General features: G+C 45.2%; 1 protein-coding gene across 1 annotated transcript in view; it reads left to right on the top strand.

Annotated features, from left to right (window-relative positions):
* The window catches only part of mrps5 (mitochondrial ribosomal protein S5), a 212,973-nt gene that overhangs the window by 178,810 nt on the left and 12,674 nt on the right, over positions 1-21,489 (top strand). The window contains exons 7-8 of the mRNA XM_038799132.1: positions 15,691-15,737; positions 19,380-19,437. Coding sequence (XP_038655060.1) covers positions 15,691-15,737; positions 19,380-19,437 — 105 coding nt within the window. The remainder of the gene's footprint in view (positions 1-15,690; positions 15,738-19,379; positions 19,438-21,489) is intronic.

Genomic DNA, 21,489 nt, shown 5'->3' with positions numbered 1-21,489 from the left:
AAAACAGTGTTCTTCAAACTTTTTTTCCAGGGACCCATTTTTACTAACCAGCCGACCTACGCGACCCACGCCGGCCGACCTGCGCGACCCACCATTCTCTTACCTTGTTTGCTGCTGACAAAAATGGAGGAAATGGTTTTGGGTCCCTTTGACCCTCGTACACGCTCCTCCAATGGTTGGATGAAGGTGAAGCCTTGAAGTATGGAGTCTCCTTCTGTCCAAAGTTCTGCATTTTTTTGTCCTATTAAATTTTATCAAATATACCCCCTCCCCCACGCCCCCCCCCCCCCGAACTTGTAAAACAAAACGCTGCGACCGTTTTTTTTTTTAAAAAGCGGCCGCACTGCATGCGTGCCCGATCATTGGCGCGTGTGCACATAGATAATCAGCGCACATGCGCAGTTCGGCCACATTTTCTTTACATGTATACAGCCATTTTGAAGGCCGCTTGCAGCCGGCTTTATTAACAGACGGATGGCTCCGCAAACCTCCCGACACCCACCCGCGGGTCGCGCCCCAGAGTTTGACAGTGCCTGCTTTAAAAGCTTCTATTGTGAAGCTTAATCAAATAACTTCTTCAAATACCAATATTGTTTACTGGTGCAACAGGCTTTTTTGGATTAGTGATTCTGTCTGATACACGTGAGCAGGAAATGGGTACTCTTTATCAGCATTGTCGTCAGCCTAAAATTTATAATTGTTTATTATAAATTAATAATGCTTATGTCCTCTTGCTGGCCATTTGGAAGCAAATGGACGTATTAGTGAGAGGCAGCATGGTTTTGTGAAGGGGAGGTCGTGTCTCACTAACTTGATAAGAGTTTTTCGAAGAGGTCACAGAGATGATTGATGCAGGTAGGGCAGTGGATGCTGTCTGTATGGACTTCAGTAAGGTCTTTAACAAGGTCCCTCATGGTAGACTGGTACAAAAGGTGAAGTCACACGGGATCAGTGGTGAGCTGGCAAGGTGGATACAGAACAGGCTAGGTCATAGAAGGCAGAGAGTAGCAATGGAAGGGTGCTTTTCTAATTGGAGGGCTGTGACTAGTGGTGTTCCACAGGGATCAGTGCTGGGACCTTTGCTGTTCGTAGTATACATAAATGATTTGGAGGAAAATGTAACTGGTCTGATTAGGAAGTTTGCAGACGACACAAAGGTAGGTGGAATTGCGGATAGCGATGAGGACTGTCAGAGGATACAGCAGGATTTAGATCGTTTGGAGACTTGGGCAGAGAGATGGCAGATGGAGTTTAATCCGGACAAATGTGAGGTAATGCATTTTGGAAAGTCTAATGCAGGTAGGGAATATACAGTGAATGGTGGAACCCTCAAGAGTATTGAAAGGCAGAGAGATCTAGGTGCACAGGTCCACAGGTCACTGAAAGGGGCAACACAGGTGGAGAAGGTAGTCAAGAAGGCATACGGTATACTTGCCTTCATTGGCTGGGGCATTGAGTATAAGAATTGGCAAGTCATGTTGCAGCTATATAGAACCTTAGTTAGGCCACACTGAAGTATAGTGTTCAATTCTGGTCGCCACACTACCAGAAGGATGTGGAGGCTTTAGAAAGGGTGCAGAAGAGATTTACCAGGATGTTGCCTGGTACGGAGGGCATTAGCTATGAGGAGCGGTTGAATAAAATCGGTTTGTTCTCACTGAAACGACGGAGGTTGAGGGGAGACCTGATAGAGGTCTACAAAATTATGAGGGGCAAAGGCAGAGTGGATAGTCAGAGGCTTTTCCCCAGGGTAGAGGGGTCAATTACTAGGGGGCATAGGTTTAAGGTGCGAGGGGCAAGGTTTAGAGGAGATGTACGAGGCAAGTTTTTTACGCAGAGGATAGTGGGTGCCTGGAACTCGCTGCCGGAGGAGGTGGTGGAAGCAGCGACGATAGTGACATTTAAGGGGCATCTTGAAAAATACATGAATAGGATGGGAATAGAGGGATACGGAGCCAGGAAGTGTAGAAGATTGTAATTTAGTCAGGCAGCATGGTCGGCACGGGCTTGGAGGGCCGAAGGGCCTGTTCCTGTGCTGTACTTTTCTTTGTTCTTTCTTTGTATTATCGATAAGTCGCGTTGACTACACACTGTAACTTAATCTACTGTGAACAAGAAAATAATCAACTTTTGAATATAAAATAATGTCCTAGATTTTAATTATGCAGATAGGCATTGCATTGGATCACTGCTGTCTTTAACCATCAAAACATTACACTGCAGCCTGTTCCTTATGCCATCCGACAGGAGTCGCTAATTAAAACATCATTTCACTGTTACATTCATAGAACTGTTGGTACCCAATTATCCTCTTGGTTTATGATAGTAGTATGCAGTGTGACTCCTTGTTTACTGAAACAAGTGCAGGCTGTCATTCGGTTCAGAATCCCAAAGATTAAAGATTGAGTGATCGTTACAGAACTAATTCACAGCTGAATTATTCTTTTTGTAATCCTTTCAATCCAGTCAGTTTTTGCATTTTCACAATTATTATGCACATATTTAAAAGCTGCAGAAAAGACCCCCCAAACACTTTAAAGTGGCAAAAGCTTGACAGAATTATTATTCAACTCATGCATTCCGAACTGTGGCAGACTTCATATTGCAGCGTGAGAGCATTCTGATAGAGATGGCAAATGAATGGAGTCTCGACATAAGGGACACGCAGCTGACTGTGAGGTACTGTGTTGTCAGACAGGCTAGAAATATGTAATGTGCAGCTACTGAGAGGAAAATTGTGAACATGGTAAATTGATGGAGGTGGGAGAAAAACAAATTGAAGCCATAAAACAAAAAAAGAGCCTCGACTGAATGTTACAAGATGGCCATTGGAGGACGGTCGGTCAGAATTAAAGAAAAGATTGAAGGCCCAGACTGAAGGAAAGTAATTATTTCCATATCATACAAAAATCATTATTTCTGTCAAATAACTTAATATTTTGAGGAGTTGGCCAGATGGTTAGAAATCCAGTGCAAATTTGATTCTGTGAAGGTAGCTTGGGAAATGCAAACAATTGGACAAGATGTGAGTGGGCAGAACAATAGCAAGTAAAAGAAAATAAAGCAAAAGAAATGAAGTAGTGTACATGGGAAGAAAAATAGACTTCTTTGATGAACAGTCCTGAAATAGTTGAAGAAGCTGGGTATAAGCTAGATGCGCAACACGTCCAACTACTGCAGATCAGCAATCAACAGAGCAAATTGAAATGGAAAATAGCCAAATTCATAAAATACAAGAAAGAGAAAGTCCTATGTGCCTGGTGCACATCCCACTGTTCCGGGACACAGGGATTAATTAAGAAGGGGAAACAAAAATATGAGAGTAAGCTTGATGGGAACATAAAAGATTGATTGTAAAAGCTTCTGTAGGTATGTGAAGAGAAAAAGATTTGTAAAGACAAATGCAGGTCCCTGTCAGAAACATGGGAATTTATAATGGGGAACAAAGAAATGGCTGACCAACGAAATACCAACTAAATTTAATCTGCATATACATTGGGTGAGTCAGATTAGTCACAGTACAATAGAGGAATAATTTCTGGAGTATGTACGGAGATGGTTTTCCGAACCAATACACTGAGGAACCAAGGGAACAGGCCATCTTGGACTGGGTGCTGTGCAATGAAAAAGGATTAATTGGCAATCTTGTTGTGAGAGAACCCTTGGGGATGAGTGACCATAATATAATAGAACTCTTTATCAAGGTGGATAGTGAGGTAGTTAATTCTAAGACTAAGGTCCTGAATCTCAATAAAGGTAACTATGATGGAATGAGGTACAAGTTGGCTGTGATAGACTGGGGAAAATTACTGAAAGGAGGGACAGTGGACAGGCAATGGCAGGCATTCAAGGAATGAATGGGTGAACTCTAAAAGTTGTTGGTTCCTATTTGGCGTAAGAGTAGAAAGAGAACCATGGCCAAACCATGGCTAAAAAGGGAAATTAGAGACAGTATTAGATTCAAGGAAGAGGCATACAAGTTAGCAAGAAAAAGCAATACACTTGATTTGGGCAACACGATAGCACAGTTGCTTCACAGCTCCAGGGTCCTAGGTTCTAATCCGGCTTGGGTCACTGTCTGTGCGGAGTCTGCACGTCCTCCTCGTGTCTGCGTGGATTTCCTCCGGGTGCTCCGGTTTCCTCACACAGTCCAAAGATATGCAGGTTAGGTGGATTGGCCATTCTAAATTGCCTTTAGTGTTAGATGGGGTTACTGGGATAGGGTGGAGGTGTGGACTTAAGTAGGGTGCTCTTTCCAAGGGCCGATGCAGACTTGATGGGCTGAATGTCTTCCTGCTGCACTGTAAATTATCTGATTCTCTGATTGGCAACAGTTTAAAATTCAGCAATGGCAGACCAAGGAATTGATTTAAAAAGGGGAAACTACAATACGAAAGCTAGTGGGAACATAATAACTGACTAAAGTTTCAATAGGTACGTAAAGAGAAAAAGATTGATTAAAAATCAGTCAGAAACAGGAGCACCCATAATGGGGAAACCGGGTGGGGGGGGCTGCTGAAGGACTTGGGCAGGCTAGGTGAGTGGGCAAAGAAGTGACAGTTGGAATACTATGGGGAAAAGTGTGAGGTAATGCACTTTGGAAGGAGGAATGGGGGCATAGACTATTTTTTAAATGGGGAAATGTTTAGAAAATCAGAAGCACAAAGGGACTTGGGAGTCCTTGTTCACGATTCTCTAAAGGTTAACGTACAGGTTCCATCGGCAGTTCGAAGGCAAATGCCAACGCTCCCATGGCGAGCGTACGGACCAACAATACCGATTCCCAATACTTCCAACTGCACAGGGGCACCAGACAAGGATGCCCACTGTCCCCGCTGCTGTTCACCCTAGCTATCGAGCCGCTAGCAATCGCGCTCAGGGCAGCAAAAAGTTGGAGGGGGATTCCAAGCGGAGAGAGCACAGAGTCTCACTCTATGCAGATAGAACATGGAACATAGAACAGTACAGCACAGAACAGGCCCTTCGGCCTTCGATGTTGTGCCGAGCAATGATCACCCTACTCAAACCCACGTATCCACCCTATACCCGTAACCCAACAACCCCCCCCCCCCCTTAACCTTACTTTTTAGGACACTACAGGCAATTTAGCATGGCCAGTCCACCTAACCCGCACATCTTTGGACTGTGGGAGGAAACCGGAGCACCCGGAGGAAACCCACGCACACACTGGGAGGACGTGCAGACTCCACACAGACAGTGACCCAGCCGGGAATCGAACCTGGGACCCTGGAGCTGTGAAGCATTTATGCTAACCACCATGCTACCGTGCTGCCCTAAAATGATGACCTGCTTCTCTACATTTCGGACCCACAGAGCAGCTTGGACGGGATCATTGCGCTCCTGAAAGAGTTTGGAACCTTCTCGGGCTACAAACTCAACATGAGCTAAAGCGAGATCTTTCCAGTACACCCGCAAGTGGGGGGGAGGGGGGGTGCAGCACTAACAGGACTGCCGTTTAAACAAGCCCAACACAAATTCCGCTACCTGGGGATCCAAATAGCCCATGACTGGAAAGGGATCCACAAATTAAACCTCACCAGTCTGACGGAGGAAGTAAAAAAGGACCTGCAAAGATGGAACACACTCCCACTCTCCTTCGTGGGGAGAGTCCAGACGATCAAAATGAAGTACTGCCCAGATTCCTCTTCCTGTTTAGATCCATCCCGATCTACATCCCCAAGGGATTTTTCAAAGCGCTGGACAAACTAATCATGGCGTTCGTATAGGGGGGGTAAAAATGCTAGGATCCCAAAGAAGGTCCTACAAAAAACAAAATCCGGGGGGGGCTAGCCCTCCCGAATCTACAATTCTACCACTGGGCGGCAACAGCCGAGCGAGTAAGGGGATGGATCCAGGAGCCAGAGACCGAGTGGGTGCACGCGGAGGAGGCATCCTGCGTGGGGACCTCCCTCCGGGCCCTCGCCACGGCAGCACTCCCATCCCCACCCAAAAAACACTCCAGCAGCCCAGTGGTGACAGCCACCCTCCAATCCTGGAACCAACTGCGGCAGCAATTTGGCCTGACCAAAATGTCTGACAAAGCTCCCATCTGCAACAACCATAGGTTCACACCAGCACTGACTGACGCCACCTTCAAAAGATGGAGGCAGGACGGAGTGACACTGACAGTCAGGGACCTATACACGGACGGCAGGATCGCAACACTGGACGAACTGACAGAGAAATTTCGGCTAGCCAGGGGGAACGAGCTATGGTATCTGCAGCTCAAAAACTTCTTACGAAAGGAGACAAGGACGTACCCACAACCACCACGACAGACACTACTGGAAGACCTACTGGACGCAAGTATCCTGGAGAAAGGGAACTGTAGTGACATTTACGACTGACTGACAGAAAGGGCCGACACCGTACTGGACGCAACAAGAAAGAAATGGGAGGAGAACCTGGGGATTGAGATAGATGGGGACTCTGGAGCGAAGCACTGCATAGGGTCAACTCCACCTCCACGTGCGCAAGGCACAGCCTGACACAGCTAAAAGTGGTACATAGAGCCCACCTAACAAGAACCCTTATGAGTAGATTCTTCCCGGAGGTGGAGGATAGATGTGAACGGTGCCAAGTAGGCCTGGCCAACCACGCCCACGTGTTCTGGTCTTGCCCCAGACTGGTGGAGTACTGGACAGCCTTCTTCGAGGCAATGTCCAAAGTGGTGGGAGTGAGGGTGGAGCCATGCCCGAAAGTGGCAGTCTTCGGGGTCTCGGACCAGCCAGATCTATTCCTGGGGAGGAGGACGGACGCCCTTGCCTTTGCCTCCCTGATCACCCGCCGCAGAATCCTGTTTGGCTGGCGGTCAGGAGCACCACCCAGAGCTGCAGACTGGCTGTCCGACCTCTCAGAATCTCTCCAAATGGAGAAAATCAAATTCTCCATCCGAGGGTCGGACGACGGCTTCCACAGAACGTGGGAGCCATTCACACAACTGTTCCGGGACCTGTTTAAGGCCAATGAACAAGAGGAAGAATAGCCAGGTAGACAAGAATCAGGGGAACTTAGTCAAGAATCAGGGGAGGGTAGCCAAGGCATGAAAGGGAGAGAGGGACTGGGAGGGGGGGCTAAACCTGAAGAAAGAAAGGCGAACCACCAGGGGGGGGGGGGGAGAGACAGCTGAACTAGAGGAGGGAGGGAGGGAGGGGGGGGACAGCAGAGGAGAACCAGCGGGATGGGGTGGGGGCAGGGAAACGGGAGCCGGAAGGAAGGCATGGGGTGCCAAAACGTGCATGACATCACCAGGAGTGGGAAACGAGGAGGTTGGGGACAGAGGACGGGAGGAGCAGCGGAGGCGAGAGGGGGACGGCGGCGAGAGCCGTCCAGGAAGGGCGGGCGACAGCGGCACGCGATCCGGCCAGGTATCGAACACTGTGGTTATCTCCCCGGCACCCAAATGTATTTTTGCCCCCTCGCAAACAGTCGCGTACTTACGTGGTGTAAATAATTCGGCCAGATGCACAGAGCTGCCACTGTCGAGCTGGTGCACAGTACCCCACCAGTTAGTCTATTTCATATTTTATTATATTCTATGTTGGGGTGTGCCCTTCTCTTCTAAATATGTGTATATATATATATATATAGATATATATTTCTTATTCTGTGTACATAACGGTAATTATACCTTGTTCAAAAACCCAATAAAAACATTTATTTTAAAAAAAGAAGGCAAATGCAATGTTAGCATTCATGTTGAGAGGCTAGAATACAAGACCAGGGATATACTCCTGGGACTGTATACGGCTCTGGTCAGATGCCATTTGGAGTATTGTGAGCAGTTTTGGACCCCAAATCTAAGGAAGGATGTGCTGGCCTTGGAAAGGGTCCAGAGGAGGTTCACAAGAATGATCTCTGGAATGAAGAGCTTGTCATATGAGGAACTCGCGTCTGAACTCTTTCGAGTTTAGAAGGATGAGGTGGGATCTTATTGAAACTTACAGGATACTGCAAGGCCTGGATAGAGTGGACGTGGAAAGGATGTTTCCATTTGTCGGAAAAACTAGAACCAGAGAACACCATCTCAGACTGAAGGGACGATCCTTTAAAACAGGTGAGGAGGAATTTCTTCAGCCAGAGGATGGTGAATCTGTGGAATTCTTTGCCGCAGAAGGCTGTGGAGACCAAATCACTGAGTGTCTTTAAGACAGAGATATATTAGTTCTTGATTAATGTGGGATCAGGGGTTATGGGGAGAATGGGGATGAGTAAAATATCAGCCATGATTGAACGGCAGATCAGACTCGATGAACTGTGTGGTCTAATTCTGCTCCTATGTCTTATGGTCTTATGAACAAAGAAATGGCTAAGGAACTAAATTCATACTTTCCTTCTGTCTTCACAAAGGAAGACATAAATAATGTACCAGAAGTTCTGCGAAACACAAGTTTTTAATGAGGAACAGAAGGAAATGACTTTAGGGAAATTAATGGGATTGAATGTGAATAAATCTCCAGGGCCTGATAATCATCTTCCCAGAGTATTTAGGCTTGCAACAAGGTCTCATATAGCAGATTACTCTGTCAAGTTAAAACGCATGAGATTGCAGATAGTGTTTTGAGATGGATAGAAAGCTGGTTTGACGGGCCGAATGGCAGCTTCCTGCTTCTATTTTCTGTGTATGTTTCTATGTATGCTTTGGTTCTGCCTTCAAAAAGAAGGACACAAATAATGTTGTATCAGAAATGTTGGGCAACACAAGGAGGAACTGAAGGAGATCAATATTAGTAGACAAATAGTGCTGGGAAAATTGATGGGATTGAAGGCTGATAAATCCCCAGGGCCTGATAATCTTCATCCCAGAGTACTTAAGAAAGTGGCTCTAGAAATAGTAGACCCATTGGTTGTTCCTATAGATTCGAGGGTAGCTAATATAACCCCGCTATTCAAAAAGGGAGGTAGACAGAAAATAGGGAACTATAGACCAGTGAGCTTAACATCGATAGTAAGGAAGTTCCCCAGAGTTCATTATCAAGGATTTCATAGCACAGCATTTGGAAATCGGACAAAGGCAGCATGGATTTATGAACGGGAAATCATGCTTGATAAATCGACTGGAATCCTTTGAAAATGTAGCCCGTAGAGTTGACCAGGGAGAACCAGTGGATGTTGTTTATTGAGACTTTCAGAAGGCTTTCGACAAGGTCTCACATAGCAGATTACTGTGTCAAGTTAAATCGCATGGGATTGCGAGTAATGTCTTGAGATGGATAGAAAGCTGGTTCGACGGGCCGAATGGCAGCTTCCTGCTTCTATTTTCTCTGTATGTTTCTATGTATACTTTGGTTCTGTCTTCACAAAGAATGACACAAATAATGTTGTGTCAGAAATGTTGGGGAACACAAGGAGGAACTGAAGGAGATCAATATTTGTAGACAAATAGTGCTGGGAAAATTGATGGGATTGAAGGCTGATAAATCCCCAGGGTCTGATAACCTACATCCCAGAGTACTTGTGAAAGTGGCTCGAGAAATAGTGGATGCATTGGTGGTCATTTTCCAGGATTCTATAGACTCTGGAACAATTCCTGCAGATTGGAGAGTGGCTAATGTGACCCCACTGTTTTAAAAATATGTCGAGCGAAAACAGGCAATTATAGAACAGTCAGCCTAATGTGGGGAAATTTCTAGAATCCGTTCTCAAAGATTTTATAGCAGAGTATGTAGAACACAATGGTAGGATCGGACAGAGTCAGCATGGATTTATGAAAGGGAAATCATGCTTGACAAATCTACTGGAATTCTTTGAGGATGGAACTAGTAGAGTTCATGAGGGAGAACCAGTGGATGTGGTATATTTGCACTTTCAGAAGGCTTTCAACAAAGTCTCCCATAAGAGATTAGTGTGTAAAATTAAGTGTATGGGATTAGGGGTAGAGTATTGAGATGGATACAAAACTAGTTGGCAGACAGGAAACACCGAAGAGTAGGAATAAACTGGTCTCATCCCAAATTTCCCCAGTTTTTCACAATATATATATGAATGATTTAAATGAGGGCACCAAATGTAATATCTCCAAATTTGCAGATGCCACTTAGCTGGGTGGGAGGGTGAGCTGTGAGGAGGATGCAGAGATGCTTCAGTGTGAATGATTGGGCAGATGCGGATTAATGTGAGGTTATCAACTTTAGTGGCAAAAACAGGAAGGAAGACAGATTATTATCTGAATGGCTATAGATTGAGGGAGGGGAATGTGCAATGAGGCCTGGCTGTCCTTGTACACCAGTAACTGAAAGTACGCATGCAGGTGCAGCAAGCGGTAAAGAAGGCAAATGGCATTTTGGCCTTCATAGTGAGAGGATTCGAGTACAGGAGCAGGAATGTCTTGCTGCAATTATACAGGGCCTTGGTGAGCACAGCTCGAATGTGCAGTTTTGATCTTCTTTTCTGAGGAAGGATGCTCTTGCTATCGAGGGAGTGTAGCAAAATTTTACCAGACTGATTCCTGGGAGGGCGGGACTGACGATTGAGTCGGTTACGATTATATTCGCTGGAGTTTAGAAGAATGAGGGAACTCACATCAAAACCTATAAAATTCTAACAGGACTAGTCAGGGTAGATGCAGGAACAATGTTCCCGATGGTGGGGAGGCCCAGAGCCAGGGGTCACAGTCTAAGGATGCGGGGGAAACCATTAGGACTGAGAAATTGCTTCACCCAGAGAGGGATGAGCCTGTGTAATTTGCTACTGCAGGAAGCTGTTGAGGCCAAAACATTGTCTGTTTTCAAGACAAAGATAGATATAGCTCTTGGGGCTAGGGGCTAAAGTGATCAAAGGATATTGGGCGGGGGGGGGGGGGGGGGGGGGGGGGGGGGGGCTAGTGCGGTAACAGGATACTGAGTTGGATGATCAGCCATGATCATAATGAATGGCAGAACAGGCTCAAAGGGCCAAATGGCCTCCTCCTCCTATTTTCTATGTTTCTATGAAATCTTTGCACATGTGACAACTATCAATCATTCATCGAGATCAACATTGTGGTCAGTGGAAAGGGAGCCTGACTGAGCAGCTAACATATTTGAAAAATGCAATTAGTATAAAGTACTTATTTTTAAAGAATCCTGGAGCTTGGAGACATGGACATTACCTAGGATAAAAGGAAATGTAATTTTCGAATAAAATCTAGTGAATATGTTCACAGAATGGGCGAACATTACCAAGGCATGAGCTCATATAAATGTAATATGACAAGTTTACACAGGGAAAACCAATGGTAAGTATGGACATAGGAATTTATAATGATAGACGTTGGTGCAAAAATAGTGATTAAAAACATGACGGAGCAATTCAAATGGCGCAAATAGAAAGTGTAAACTAACGTAACATCTTTATCCTTTAGAAGGCAACTGTGAGGAAAGCAACTGCTTCATATTTCTTCTTTGCAATATCATTGTCATATATTGAGAAACAAGCTTGTTTGGGTATGACTGGTTTAATTGAATTGGGGACAGAATGATGCAACGGTCAAAACATCAATAAAGGAGGTGTGGAGGCAAGTGGTTTGAATGAACAGAGAGCCAGGAGAGCTTGAATAGGAATTTACAAAAGACAAAGAAAAAAGTGGTTTAAAGTTGGCAGTTGTATTTCAAAAGGACAATTGCAGGATTGTAAATAGACAAGGCAACGTTGTGTAAGTTTACTTTTAGAGTATAGTAGCCATAAAGTAAAGGTGGCACGTTAGCACAGTAGTTAGCAGTGTTGCTTCACAGCTTCAGGTTCCCAGGTTTGATTCCCGGCTTGGGTCACTATCTGTGTGAAGTTTGCACGTTCCCCCCGTGTCTGCGTGGGTTTCCTCCGGGTGCTCCGGTTTCTTCCCACAGTCCAGAGATGTGCAGGTTAGGTGGATTGGCCATGATAAATTGCCCTTGGTGTCCAAAAATGTTAGCTGGGGTTACTGAGTTACAGGGAGAGGGTGGAGGTGTGGGCTTAAGTAGGGTGCTCTTTCTAAGGGCCGGTGCAGACTCAATGGGCCGAATGGCCTCCTTCTGCACTGTAAATTCTATGAAAAGGAGTTGAAGGCAGCACGGTGGCGCAGTGGTTAGTACTGCTGTCTCACGGCACCAAGGTCCCAGGTTCGATCCCGGCTCTGGGTCACTGTCCGTGTGGAGTTTGCACATTCTCCCCGTGTTTGCGTGGGTTTCACCCCCACAACCCAAAGACTCGCCACTGATTAGAGTCATACCAGCACAAAGGAAGATGGTTGTGGTTGTTGGAAGTTAGTGTTCTCAGGCCCAGGATATCATTGTAGAAGTTCCCCGGAATAGTGCCCCAGATCTAGGAGGTGATCGCACAATGTTCAGAACTATTCGCAACTCCTCACTCTCTGAAACAGTCCCTGTCCATATGCAGCAAGACTTGGACAACATTTAGGTTTGGGCTGATAAATGGCAAGTAACATTGGTGCCTGGCAATGGCCATCTCTAAAAAGAGAGAATCCAACCATCTCCCCTTGACTTTCAATGACATTCCCATTGCTAAATACCCTACTATCAATACCCTGGAGGTTACCATTGACCAGTAAATTATCAGGCACAGGCATAATAATTACTGTGGCTGCAAGAGCAGGTCAGAGGCTGGATATTCTGTGGACAGCAACTCAGTTCCTGACTCCCCAAACTCCGTTCACCATCTATAAGGCAGAAGTCAAAGAACAAAGAAAAGTACAGCACAGGAACAGGCCCTTCGGCCCTCCAAGCCTGTGCCGACCATGCTGCTCGTCCAAACAAAAATCGCCTACACTTCCTGGGTCCGTATCCCTCTATTCCCATCTTATTCATGTATTTGTCAAGATGTCCCTGAAATATCACTATCGTCCCTGCTTCCACCACCTCCTCCGGCAGCGAGTTCCAGGCACCCACTACCCTCTGTGTAAAAAAACTTGCCTCGTGAATCTTCTCTAAACCTTGCCCCTCGCACCTTAAACCTTTGTCTCCTAGTAATTGACCCCTCTACCCTGGGGAAAAGCCTCTGACTATCCACTCTGCCTATGCCCCTAATAATTTTGTAGACCTCTATCAGTTCGCCCCTAAACCTCGGTTTGTTCTCACTGAAACGACAAAGTTTATTCAACCGCTCCTCATAGCTAATGCCCTCCATACCAGGCTGCATCCTAGTAAATCTCTTCTGCACCCGCTCTAAGCCTCCACATCCTTCTGGTAGTGTGGCGACCAGAATTGAACACTATACTCCAAGTGTGGCCTAACTAAGGTGTTCTATACAGCTGCAACATGACTTGCCAATTCTTATACTCAATGCCCCAGCCAATGAAGGCAAGCATGCCATATGCCTTGTTGACTACCTTCTCCACCTGTGTTGCCCCTTTCAGTGACCTGTGGACCTGTACACCTAGATCTCTCTGACTGTCAATACTCTTGAGGGTTATACCATTCACTGTATATTCCCTACCTGCATTAAAGCTTCCAAAATGCATTACCTCCCATTTGTCCAGATTAAACTCCTGCCATCTCTCCGCCCAAGTCTCCAAACGATCTAAATCTTACTGTATCCTCTGACAGTCCTCATCGCTATCCGCAATTCCACCAACCTTTATATTGTCTGCAAACTTACTAATCAGACCAGTTACATTTCCCTCCAAATCATTTATATATATTCCGAACAGCAAAGTTCCCAGCACTGATCCCTGTGGAACACCACTAGTCACAGCCCTCCAATCAGAAAAGCACCCTTCCATTGCTACTCTCTGCCTTCTATGACCTAGTCAGTTCTGTATCCATCTTGCCAGCTCACCCCGATCCCGTGTGACTTCACCTTTTGTACCAGTCTACCATGAGGGACCTTGTCAAAGGCCTTACTGAAGTCCATACAGACAACATCCACTGCCCTACCTACATCAATCATCTTTGTGACCTCTTCGAAAAACTCTATCAAGTTAGTGAGACACGACCTCCCCTTCACAAAACCGTGCTGCCTCTCGCTAATATGTCTATTTGCTTCCAAATGGGAGTAGATCCTGTCTCGAAGAATTCTCTCCAGTAATTTCCCTCCCACTGACATAAGGCTCACCGGCCTGTAGTTCCTTGGATTATCCTTGCTACCCTTCTTAAACAAAGGAACAACATTGGCTGTTTTCCAGTCCTCCGGGACATCACCTGAAGACAGTGAGGATCCAAAGATTTCTGTCAAGGCCTCAGAAATTTCCTCTCTAGCCTCCTTCAGTATTCTGGGGTAGATCCCATCAGGCCCTGGGGACTTATCTACCTTAATATTTGCCAAGACGCCCAACACCTCATCATTTTGGATCTCAATGCGACCCAGGCTATCTACATACTCTTCTGCAGACTCAACATCCACCAATTCCTTCTCTTTGGTGAATACTGATGCAAAGTATTCATTAAGTACTTTGCCCATTTCCTCTGGCTCCACACATAGATTTCCTCGCCTGTCCTTCAGTGAGCCAACCCTTTCCCTGGCTACCCTCTTGCTTTTTATGTACGTGTAAAAAGCCTTGGGATTTTCCTTAATCCTATTTGCCAATGACGTTTCGTGACGCCATTTAGCCCTCCTGACTCCTTACTTAAGTTCCTTCCTACTTTGCTTATATTCCACACAGGCTTCGTCTGTTCCCAGCCTTCTAGCCCTGACAAATGCTATCTTTTCTTTTTGTTCGAGGCCTACAATATCTCTCGATATCCAAGGTTCCCAAAATTTGACGTATTTATCCTTATTCTTCACAGGAACATGCCGGTCCTGAATTCCTTTCAACTGACATTTGAAAGCCTCCCACATGTCAGATGTTGATTTACCCTCAAACATCTGCCCCCAATCTAGGTTCTTCAGTTCCCGCCTAATATTGTTTTAATTCTTCAGGAGTATGATGGAATACACTCCAATTATCTGGATGAGTGCAGCTCCAACAATGCTCAAGAAGCTCAACACTATCCAGGACAAAGCCACTTGATTGGCACACCATCCACCACTTTCAACATCCACTTCTTCCACCATGAAAGCATAGTGGCAGCAGTATGTACCATCTGCATGATTCACTGCAGCAACTCACCAATGCTCCTTCGACAGCACCTTCCAAACCTGTGGCATTTACCACCTAGAAGGACAAGGCCATCAGATTCTTGGGAACACCACCAACTGCAATTCCTCTCCAAGCTATACGCCATCTTGACTTTGAACTATATTGTGTTCTATCACTGCTGTGTCAAGATCCTGGAACTCCCTCGCTAACAGTACTGCCAGTTTATCTACATAGACTGCAACAGTTCAAGAAGGCTGCTCATCACCACCTTCTCACGGGCTTGGCCAGCAATGCCCAAATCCTGCAAAATAATTTTTTAAAATCAGGCAATGAGTCTTTTAGTTTTCCATTGGAGTGTGAAGGTGAAGCACTGCAATGATGGATGTGTTGCGTGACCAAAGTCAGGAGAGGCAGCTGGAAGTCTGGGCGTCAGGCAGAATCCTCCCAAGAACACTAATTCAGAGTAGGCAACCTTACTATAAATGAATGCAAGAAGCAATGAAATGCATTGATCCAGGCTAATGATGTTTTCGCTCATGACTGTGATCAATTTTCTCACGTTTATAGACTCTAGGCCTGATTCTAGGCCTCATGACCTCCTGGTAGGACCTTCTTTAATACACTACTGTTTGTTAAACTGGTGTGTTATAGCTAATTAGCTCTTATTTTATTTTATTTAGGTTTTGCATTGGGTAAGGCACCTGACAGAACAACTGCTCTCCGAAAGGTAAGAATTTGTGTGTGGGGAGGGTGGGGTTTAAATAATTATAGGTGTCATGGAACCATGGCAGAGAAATCAAGAGGCTGAGCTCAACTCCAACAAAAATACAGGATTGTTGCTCCTGAGAGCGTCTACTGTGAAAATAGATGAGAGAAATACTAAATTTACATACAACGTAGGAGCGAAAACACAATTTTTAAACTCACAACATAATGGGTATATTCTTTGCAGTTGTAGCTGTCAAAATGGGTCCCCGTTACCCACTTGTTATCTATCACCAACACCCTCTGCTGGCCCAGTGAAAGCAGCGAGTATCGGTGAATATGGAGAGCCAGGGCAAAGTGAAAGCAACTGTAGAAGCACGCTGGCCGCCATAAGATGTTCCAGTATGAGTGTTATTTCTGACTGAAATCACAATATGCACCAGATTTGGGGTGGTGAGGTCCACAACAAGTCTCATGATTTACGGGTAGATGGTGATGTGGTGGTAATGTCAGTGGACCTGCAATCGAGAAGCCCAGGCTAATGGGCACGGCTGGAATTTAAATTCGGTTAATTAATTCAAAGGATTATCAGAATGAAAACTAGTTTCAGAAATAGTGACCATGAAGCTAATGTCGATTGTTGTACTTCCCCCTTCTGGCTGACTGCCGTCCTTACCCAGCCTGGCTCCAGACCACAGTGTGATTGGCTCTTCACCACACCGAGGGCAATTGGGACGGGCAACAATTGCCGGCATAACTAGCGACACTCATCCCGTGCATGAATAAAGAAAAATTGTAGGATCTATTTAAGAAACAAAAACGTTCTTAAATCTTTGAGCAAGCTTTGGGTCATCTTTCTTAAGTCTTGTCTCACGACTCCGTCTTTGCTCTTTTATTTTGTTCATTTTCCATCCCCACATTCTAAAGAACTTTTTTTTAGATGTGAATGGCACAATATAACTGCAAGTTATTGTCTTATCCTGGATGTGACTTTAAGGGTCATAGAACGACACAGCACAGGAAGAAGCCTTCAGCCCATTGTGCCCTTGTCGAGTCTTTGAGTTTCCTGGTCAGCCGAAGGCAGTGACAAACTACTGAAGTATTTATCTGAGTACCAATCCGATGGAGGTCCATGTTTGCCAGTTGCCCTCTTCGGGTATTGTGCCTGAAGAGGCTTATTAAGAGATAAAAATAAATGTCAAGAATTCAGGGATGAATCCGCCATGATGTAATTAAAATACTGAAACAGGTTCAAGAAACTGAGTGGAATTCCTGTACTTGTGTTATATTGAATTATTTTTTTTTTATTGTGAAATGCTGTTGTGTCCAATGAGTCTATTCATCAACGATTCATCAAACCAATAAACAACGTGCTCTGCATGTGTTTGATTTTAAGAGGGGTTCAGATTCCAGAAACAATTCACAATGTCAGTGAGGATAACCCGGGGATGGAGCCTTTCCGTGGGCAGGGGCGGCTTTGGCGGAGGCTGGGGGCACTGGTGGGGGGTGTTCCAGGGATGGCGAGGCTGATTACAAGGGGGCTGTTTTTGGCAGGCCCCCGTCGTGCGCATAATCGACCACAGATCCGGCAATTCTCCGGGCGTATCCACAGGTAAAGCCGGGGCTTTACGCTGCATGCCTACTAGCCCCCCCCCCCCACCAGACAGAGGATCGGTGCAGCTCTGACGCCTTTTTTCTGACATAAAACCCCACTGTTCCCATGCTGGCGTCAGCACTTATTCTTCAAATCGGAGAATCCAGCCCCAGGTCTCGCAGAATTCCTGCTATTTACAACTCACACATTTCGCTGAAGCCTCGATTTTATCCGCCACGCTCCTCACTAACTTCTCCCTCATTTTATCCTGCTCTCCTCACTGATGTCTCTTTACCGCAAACCCATCGCCTCTTCGCTGATATCTCCCGCTTTACTATTCCACTCCCCTCACTGAAATCACCCCTTTTTGTTTTTTGCAGCCTCACAAAATCCTCTGAAGATCTGCTCTTTAAAGTCCATTTTCTTACTGAAGTCTCACTCTTAGTCGCTCAGTCTCCACGTTCCATCTGGACCCTGTTTAGACTCCCTGACCCGGAGCCCAGGCACCCAGATTCCCTTCCCAGCGGAACTGTGCGAGTTTCAAAATGCAGAAACTTTGTACCTTTGTACAAAACGTCACGGCCCACTTAGACAGTTCTCACCATTCCGCCCACCATGCCATTGTTTTTCACCAGTGCTGACGGAATGGGCAGAGGGGGCCTTTCTGTGCTGAAGACCTGAAAAACTCGAAGTGAGTGGGCAAAAAATCTAGAAAATGGAGTATAATGTGGGCAGATGTGAAATGGTCCATTTTGGCAGGAAGAATAAAAAAGAAACTTCTCTAAATGGTGAGAGATTGCCGAGCTCGGAGGTGCAGAGGTGTCCTAGTGCATGAATCACAGAAAGCTTGTGTGCAAGTGAGAATGTTGTCATTTTTTCTGAGGAGAATCGACTACAAAGGGAGGGAGCTTATGCTTTAGTTCTACAGGGCATTGGTGAGACCACATCTGGAGTATTGTGTACAGTACTGATCCCCATTTTTAAGGAATTATGTAAATGCATTACAAGCAGTTCAGAGAATATTTACTAGACTAATACAAGGAATGGGCTGGTTGTGTGACTTGGAGGAGATCTTGCAGGGTGGTGGTGATCTCGTGCATCAGCTGCCCTTTCCCTTCCAGTTGGTAGAGGGTGGAGATTTGGAAGGTGTTATTGAGGAGCTTTGGTGAGCTATCTTGTACATGTTACACACTGCTGCCACTATGTGTCGGTGGTGGAGAGAGTTAATGTCTATTGTGGTGGGAGGGGTGCCAATCAAGCGGGCTGCTTTGTCCTGGATGAGCATCTTGAGTGTTGTTGGAGCTGCACTCATCCAGGCAAGTGGAGGGTATTCCATTACACTCCTGACTTGTGCCTTACAGGTGGTGGACCGGCTTTTCGGGGTGGGGTCAGGGGGCGAGTTATTTGTCATGGGATTATGAACCTCTGATCTGCTCTTGTAGCTACACTATATTCATATGGCTAGTTCAGTTCAGTTTCTGGTCATAGGTAGCAAACCCCCCCTCTCCCCCGCCGGCCCAGAATGTTTATGGTGGGGGATTTGATAACGGTAATGCCATTTAATGTCAAGGGGAAAGTGATTCTCTCTTGTTGAAGATAGGTATTGCCTGTCACTTGTGTGGCGCAAGTATAATTTGCCATACCCCAAGCCTAAATATTGCTGCATGTGGACATGGACTGCATCTGAGGAGCTGGGAGTGGTGCTGAACATTGTACGATGATCTGAAAACATCCCCGCTTCTAATCTTATGATGGAGGGAAAAATGACTCAGTTGCTGGTGGTTTTCCCATTTCCCTGTGCAAAGCCGCTGCTATGCAGCATCATTTTCCCCCATCTAGTGGCTGTGTTGAGAACAGAAAAAATATTAACCAAGATCAACCAGAATTCTTGGGACTCAAAACTCTGTATTGTCTGACTGGACTAGAGTTGAGCTGAACTATTTCGCCTCCCAAGCTATGTGATTTACTTACTTAATAAATAATATATATATTTGTTTTTTGTCTGCAACCATTTAGTTCATTAAACCATTTAGGGTTCCATTATAGTTGTGTGCTTTGTTTGATCCACAGGCAAAGAACCGAGCTATCCACTACTTGTACTACATCGAGCGGTACAGCAGCCACACCAGTAAGTATCTGCTATTTGTCATTCTGTACATTTCTCAACTGTAGGAGTATAACATAGTATGATGTGTTCTGAGAAACCAAATGGCAAGTTCATTGGAGAATGTTGCGGCAATATAAATGGATAGTTCTATCTGTCTGGTTTCTACCCCTGTGTCAAATAAGCCTGGGGATTTTCAGAATTGCGCCAGTTTGCTTTTCCCCCCACTTCTGTCTCCCTAATCCTGGATCATAAATTGTATCTGCCAGCACGCCAGTCAGAACAGGAACACTGTTTCCACAGTTTTAACACTTGCATCCTACATTATTGAGAGTAATTTTGGAAATCTCAGTTAAAAAAAATCTTCCCCTTAAAGACCCAACGGAGTGAAATGATAAAATCAGAAAACTGAGGACAGGATTGGCAATAAACCCAAAGCACATTGTGTAATTCGAACGGTTCGAGAGATGTGGCCTTAAGGATCGAACTGAGAAAACCCACGCAGATTTACTATTATCATTGTCCAGGCTTACGGGTAGTAATACAGATCTGAAAGCATCAAAACTTTGGGGAGGAAGTGACACAGTGGCATTGTCACTGGATTAATAATCCAGAAACCCAGGGTAATGCTCTGGGTACCTCGATTTGAATTTAATAAAAATCTGGAATTAAAAGTCTAATAAAAACTAGGAAACCATTGTCGATTGTTGTAAAAACTCTTCTGGTTCACTAATGTCCTTTTAGGGAAGGAAATCTGCCGTCCTTACCTGGTCTGGCCTAAACGTGACTCCAGACCCACAGCAATGTGGTTGACTCTTGCACGTCCTCTGAAATGCAGTTCAAGGGCAATTAGGGATGACCAATAAATGCTGGTCTGGCCTGTGAAGCCCAAGTCCCATGAACAAATAAAATAAATACAGGATTGGGAGATACGCAAGCTAATGAACTCATGACCGGACAAAAATACAGGCCGATTAAGACCAGTTGGTCTGTGATGCCGGTTCCAAACAACCACAACACAGCTAAGGATCATCACTCCCAGTGCATCCTTCCCCCAATCTTAGTCATGTAATTACTTAGGAATTAGACAAGAAAGAAAAACCCCAGACCGTTGTGGGTAAACATCTGTAAGATACTCTTCTGATCCAGAAGGCCATCAAAACAAGTTCCAGAAGATCACAGTGACCACGAGGCACATACCCGAGGTCACGCCTACCTACCTTTTATCTGCGCAGTGATATTAACCCATAAGCAAGAAAAAAGTAAATGCAGAAAATCACTTTTAATTAAATTGCAAGAGTGGAACAGGGTGAAACCGGATTAATTGGGTAAAAGGCAGATTTAAAACAGATATCAGGAAGTTCTTCCACACACTAAAAATGATGAATGTATGGAAGAGTCTTCAGGATAGAGTAGCAGCCCAAAACCTTTTGTGCAAAGATTGGATGCGATGGGTGATCTTTGAATGGATGAAGTAAGATGGGCCAAATGGACTTGCTTTTCCACGAAGATTGGGATGTAATACCTTGTGTGGTATTGCCTGTCGGCAGTATGGTGATCTGATAAGACCAGACGACAAACACTTGTCGATCAAAGAATGAATACAGACCGATGGGTTTTCTTGATTCTGTTGACTTTAAACACTGCATCTGTTAGTCATAAACTTAACATCTTGCTCAACCCGCACAATAAATAAGTGGGGAAAATACAGGAAGACCACCAATATTCACCCAGGGGTGAAATTACGAATGTGAGGAATAGAGTTGTAGATTTTCATTCTGAAGAAGCAATAAACCAGTAAACTTTGACATTTGTAGCTGCCTCCATTTTCTTTGGGATGATTTTGCAGTTGGTGGAAACTTCACTTGTGACCGTTTCTTTTTCCATTTCACTGTCATCCTCTATTTCTTCTCCAGTAAGGCATACATTTATATTCTTGACAACTGAGAAGCTGTAATGCTCCCATTCAACACAAACAGGGTCAAGATCTAGAAGGGAGATATCATGCCAATTTTCTAACTCTCGTCCCTCAACATGAACTTCCAGTTGTTGAAATGGGCGGTAGGTGCAAATTCA

The sequence above is a fragment of the Scyliorhinus canicula genome, chromosome 6 (genome assembly GCF_902713615.1).
Source record: "Scyliorhinus canicula chromosome 6, sScyCan1.1, whole genome shotgun sequence".
In the NCBI taxonomy this organism is placed as follows: domain Eukaryota; kingdom Metazoa; phylum Chordata; class Chondrichthyes; order Carcharhiniformes; family Scyliorhinidae; genus Scyliorhinus; species Scyliorhinus canicula.
The sequence above is the reverse complement of the archived record's forward strand: the minus strand, read 5'-3'. Positions and strand labels throughout refer to the sequence as shown.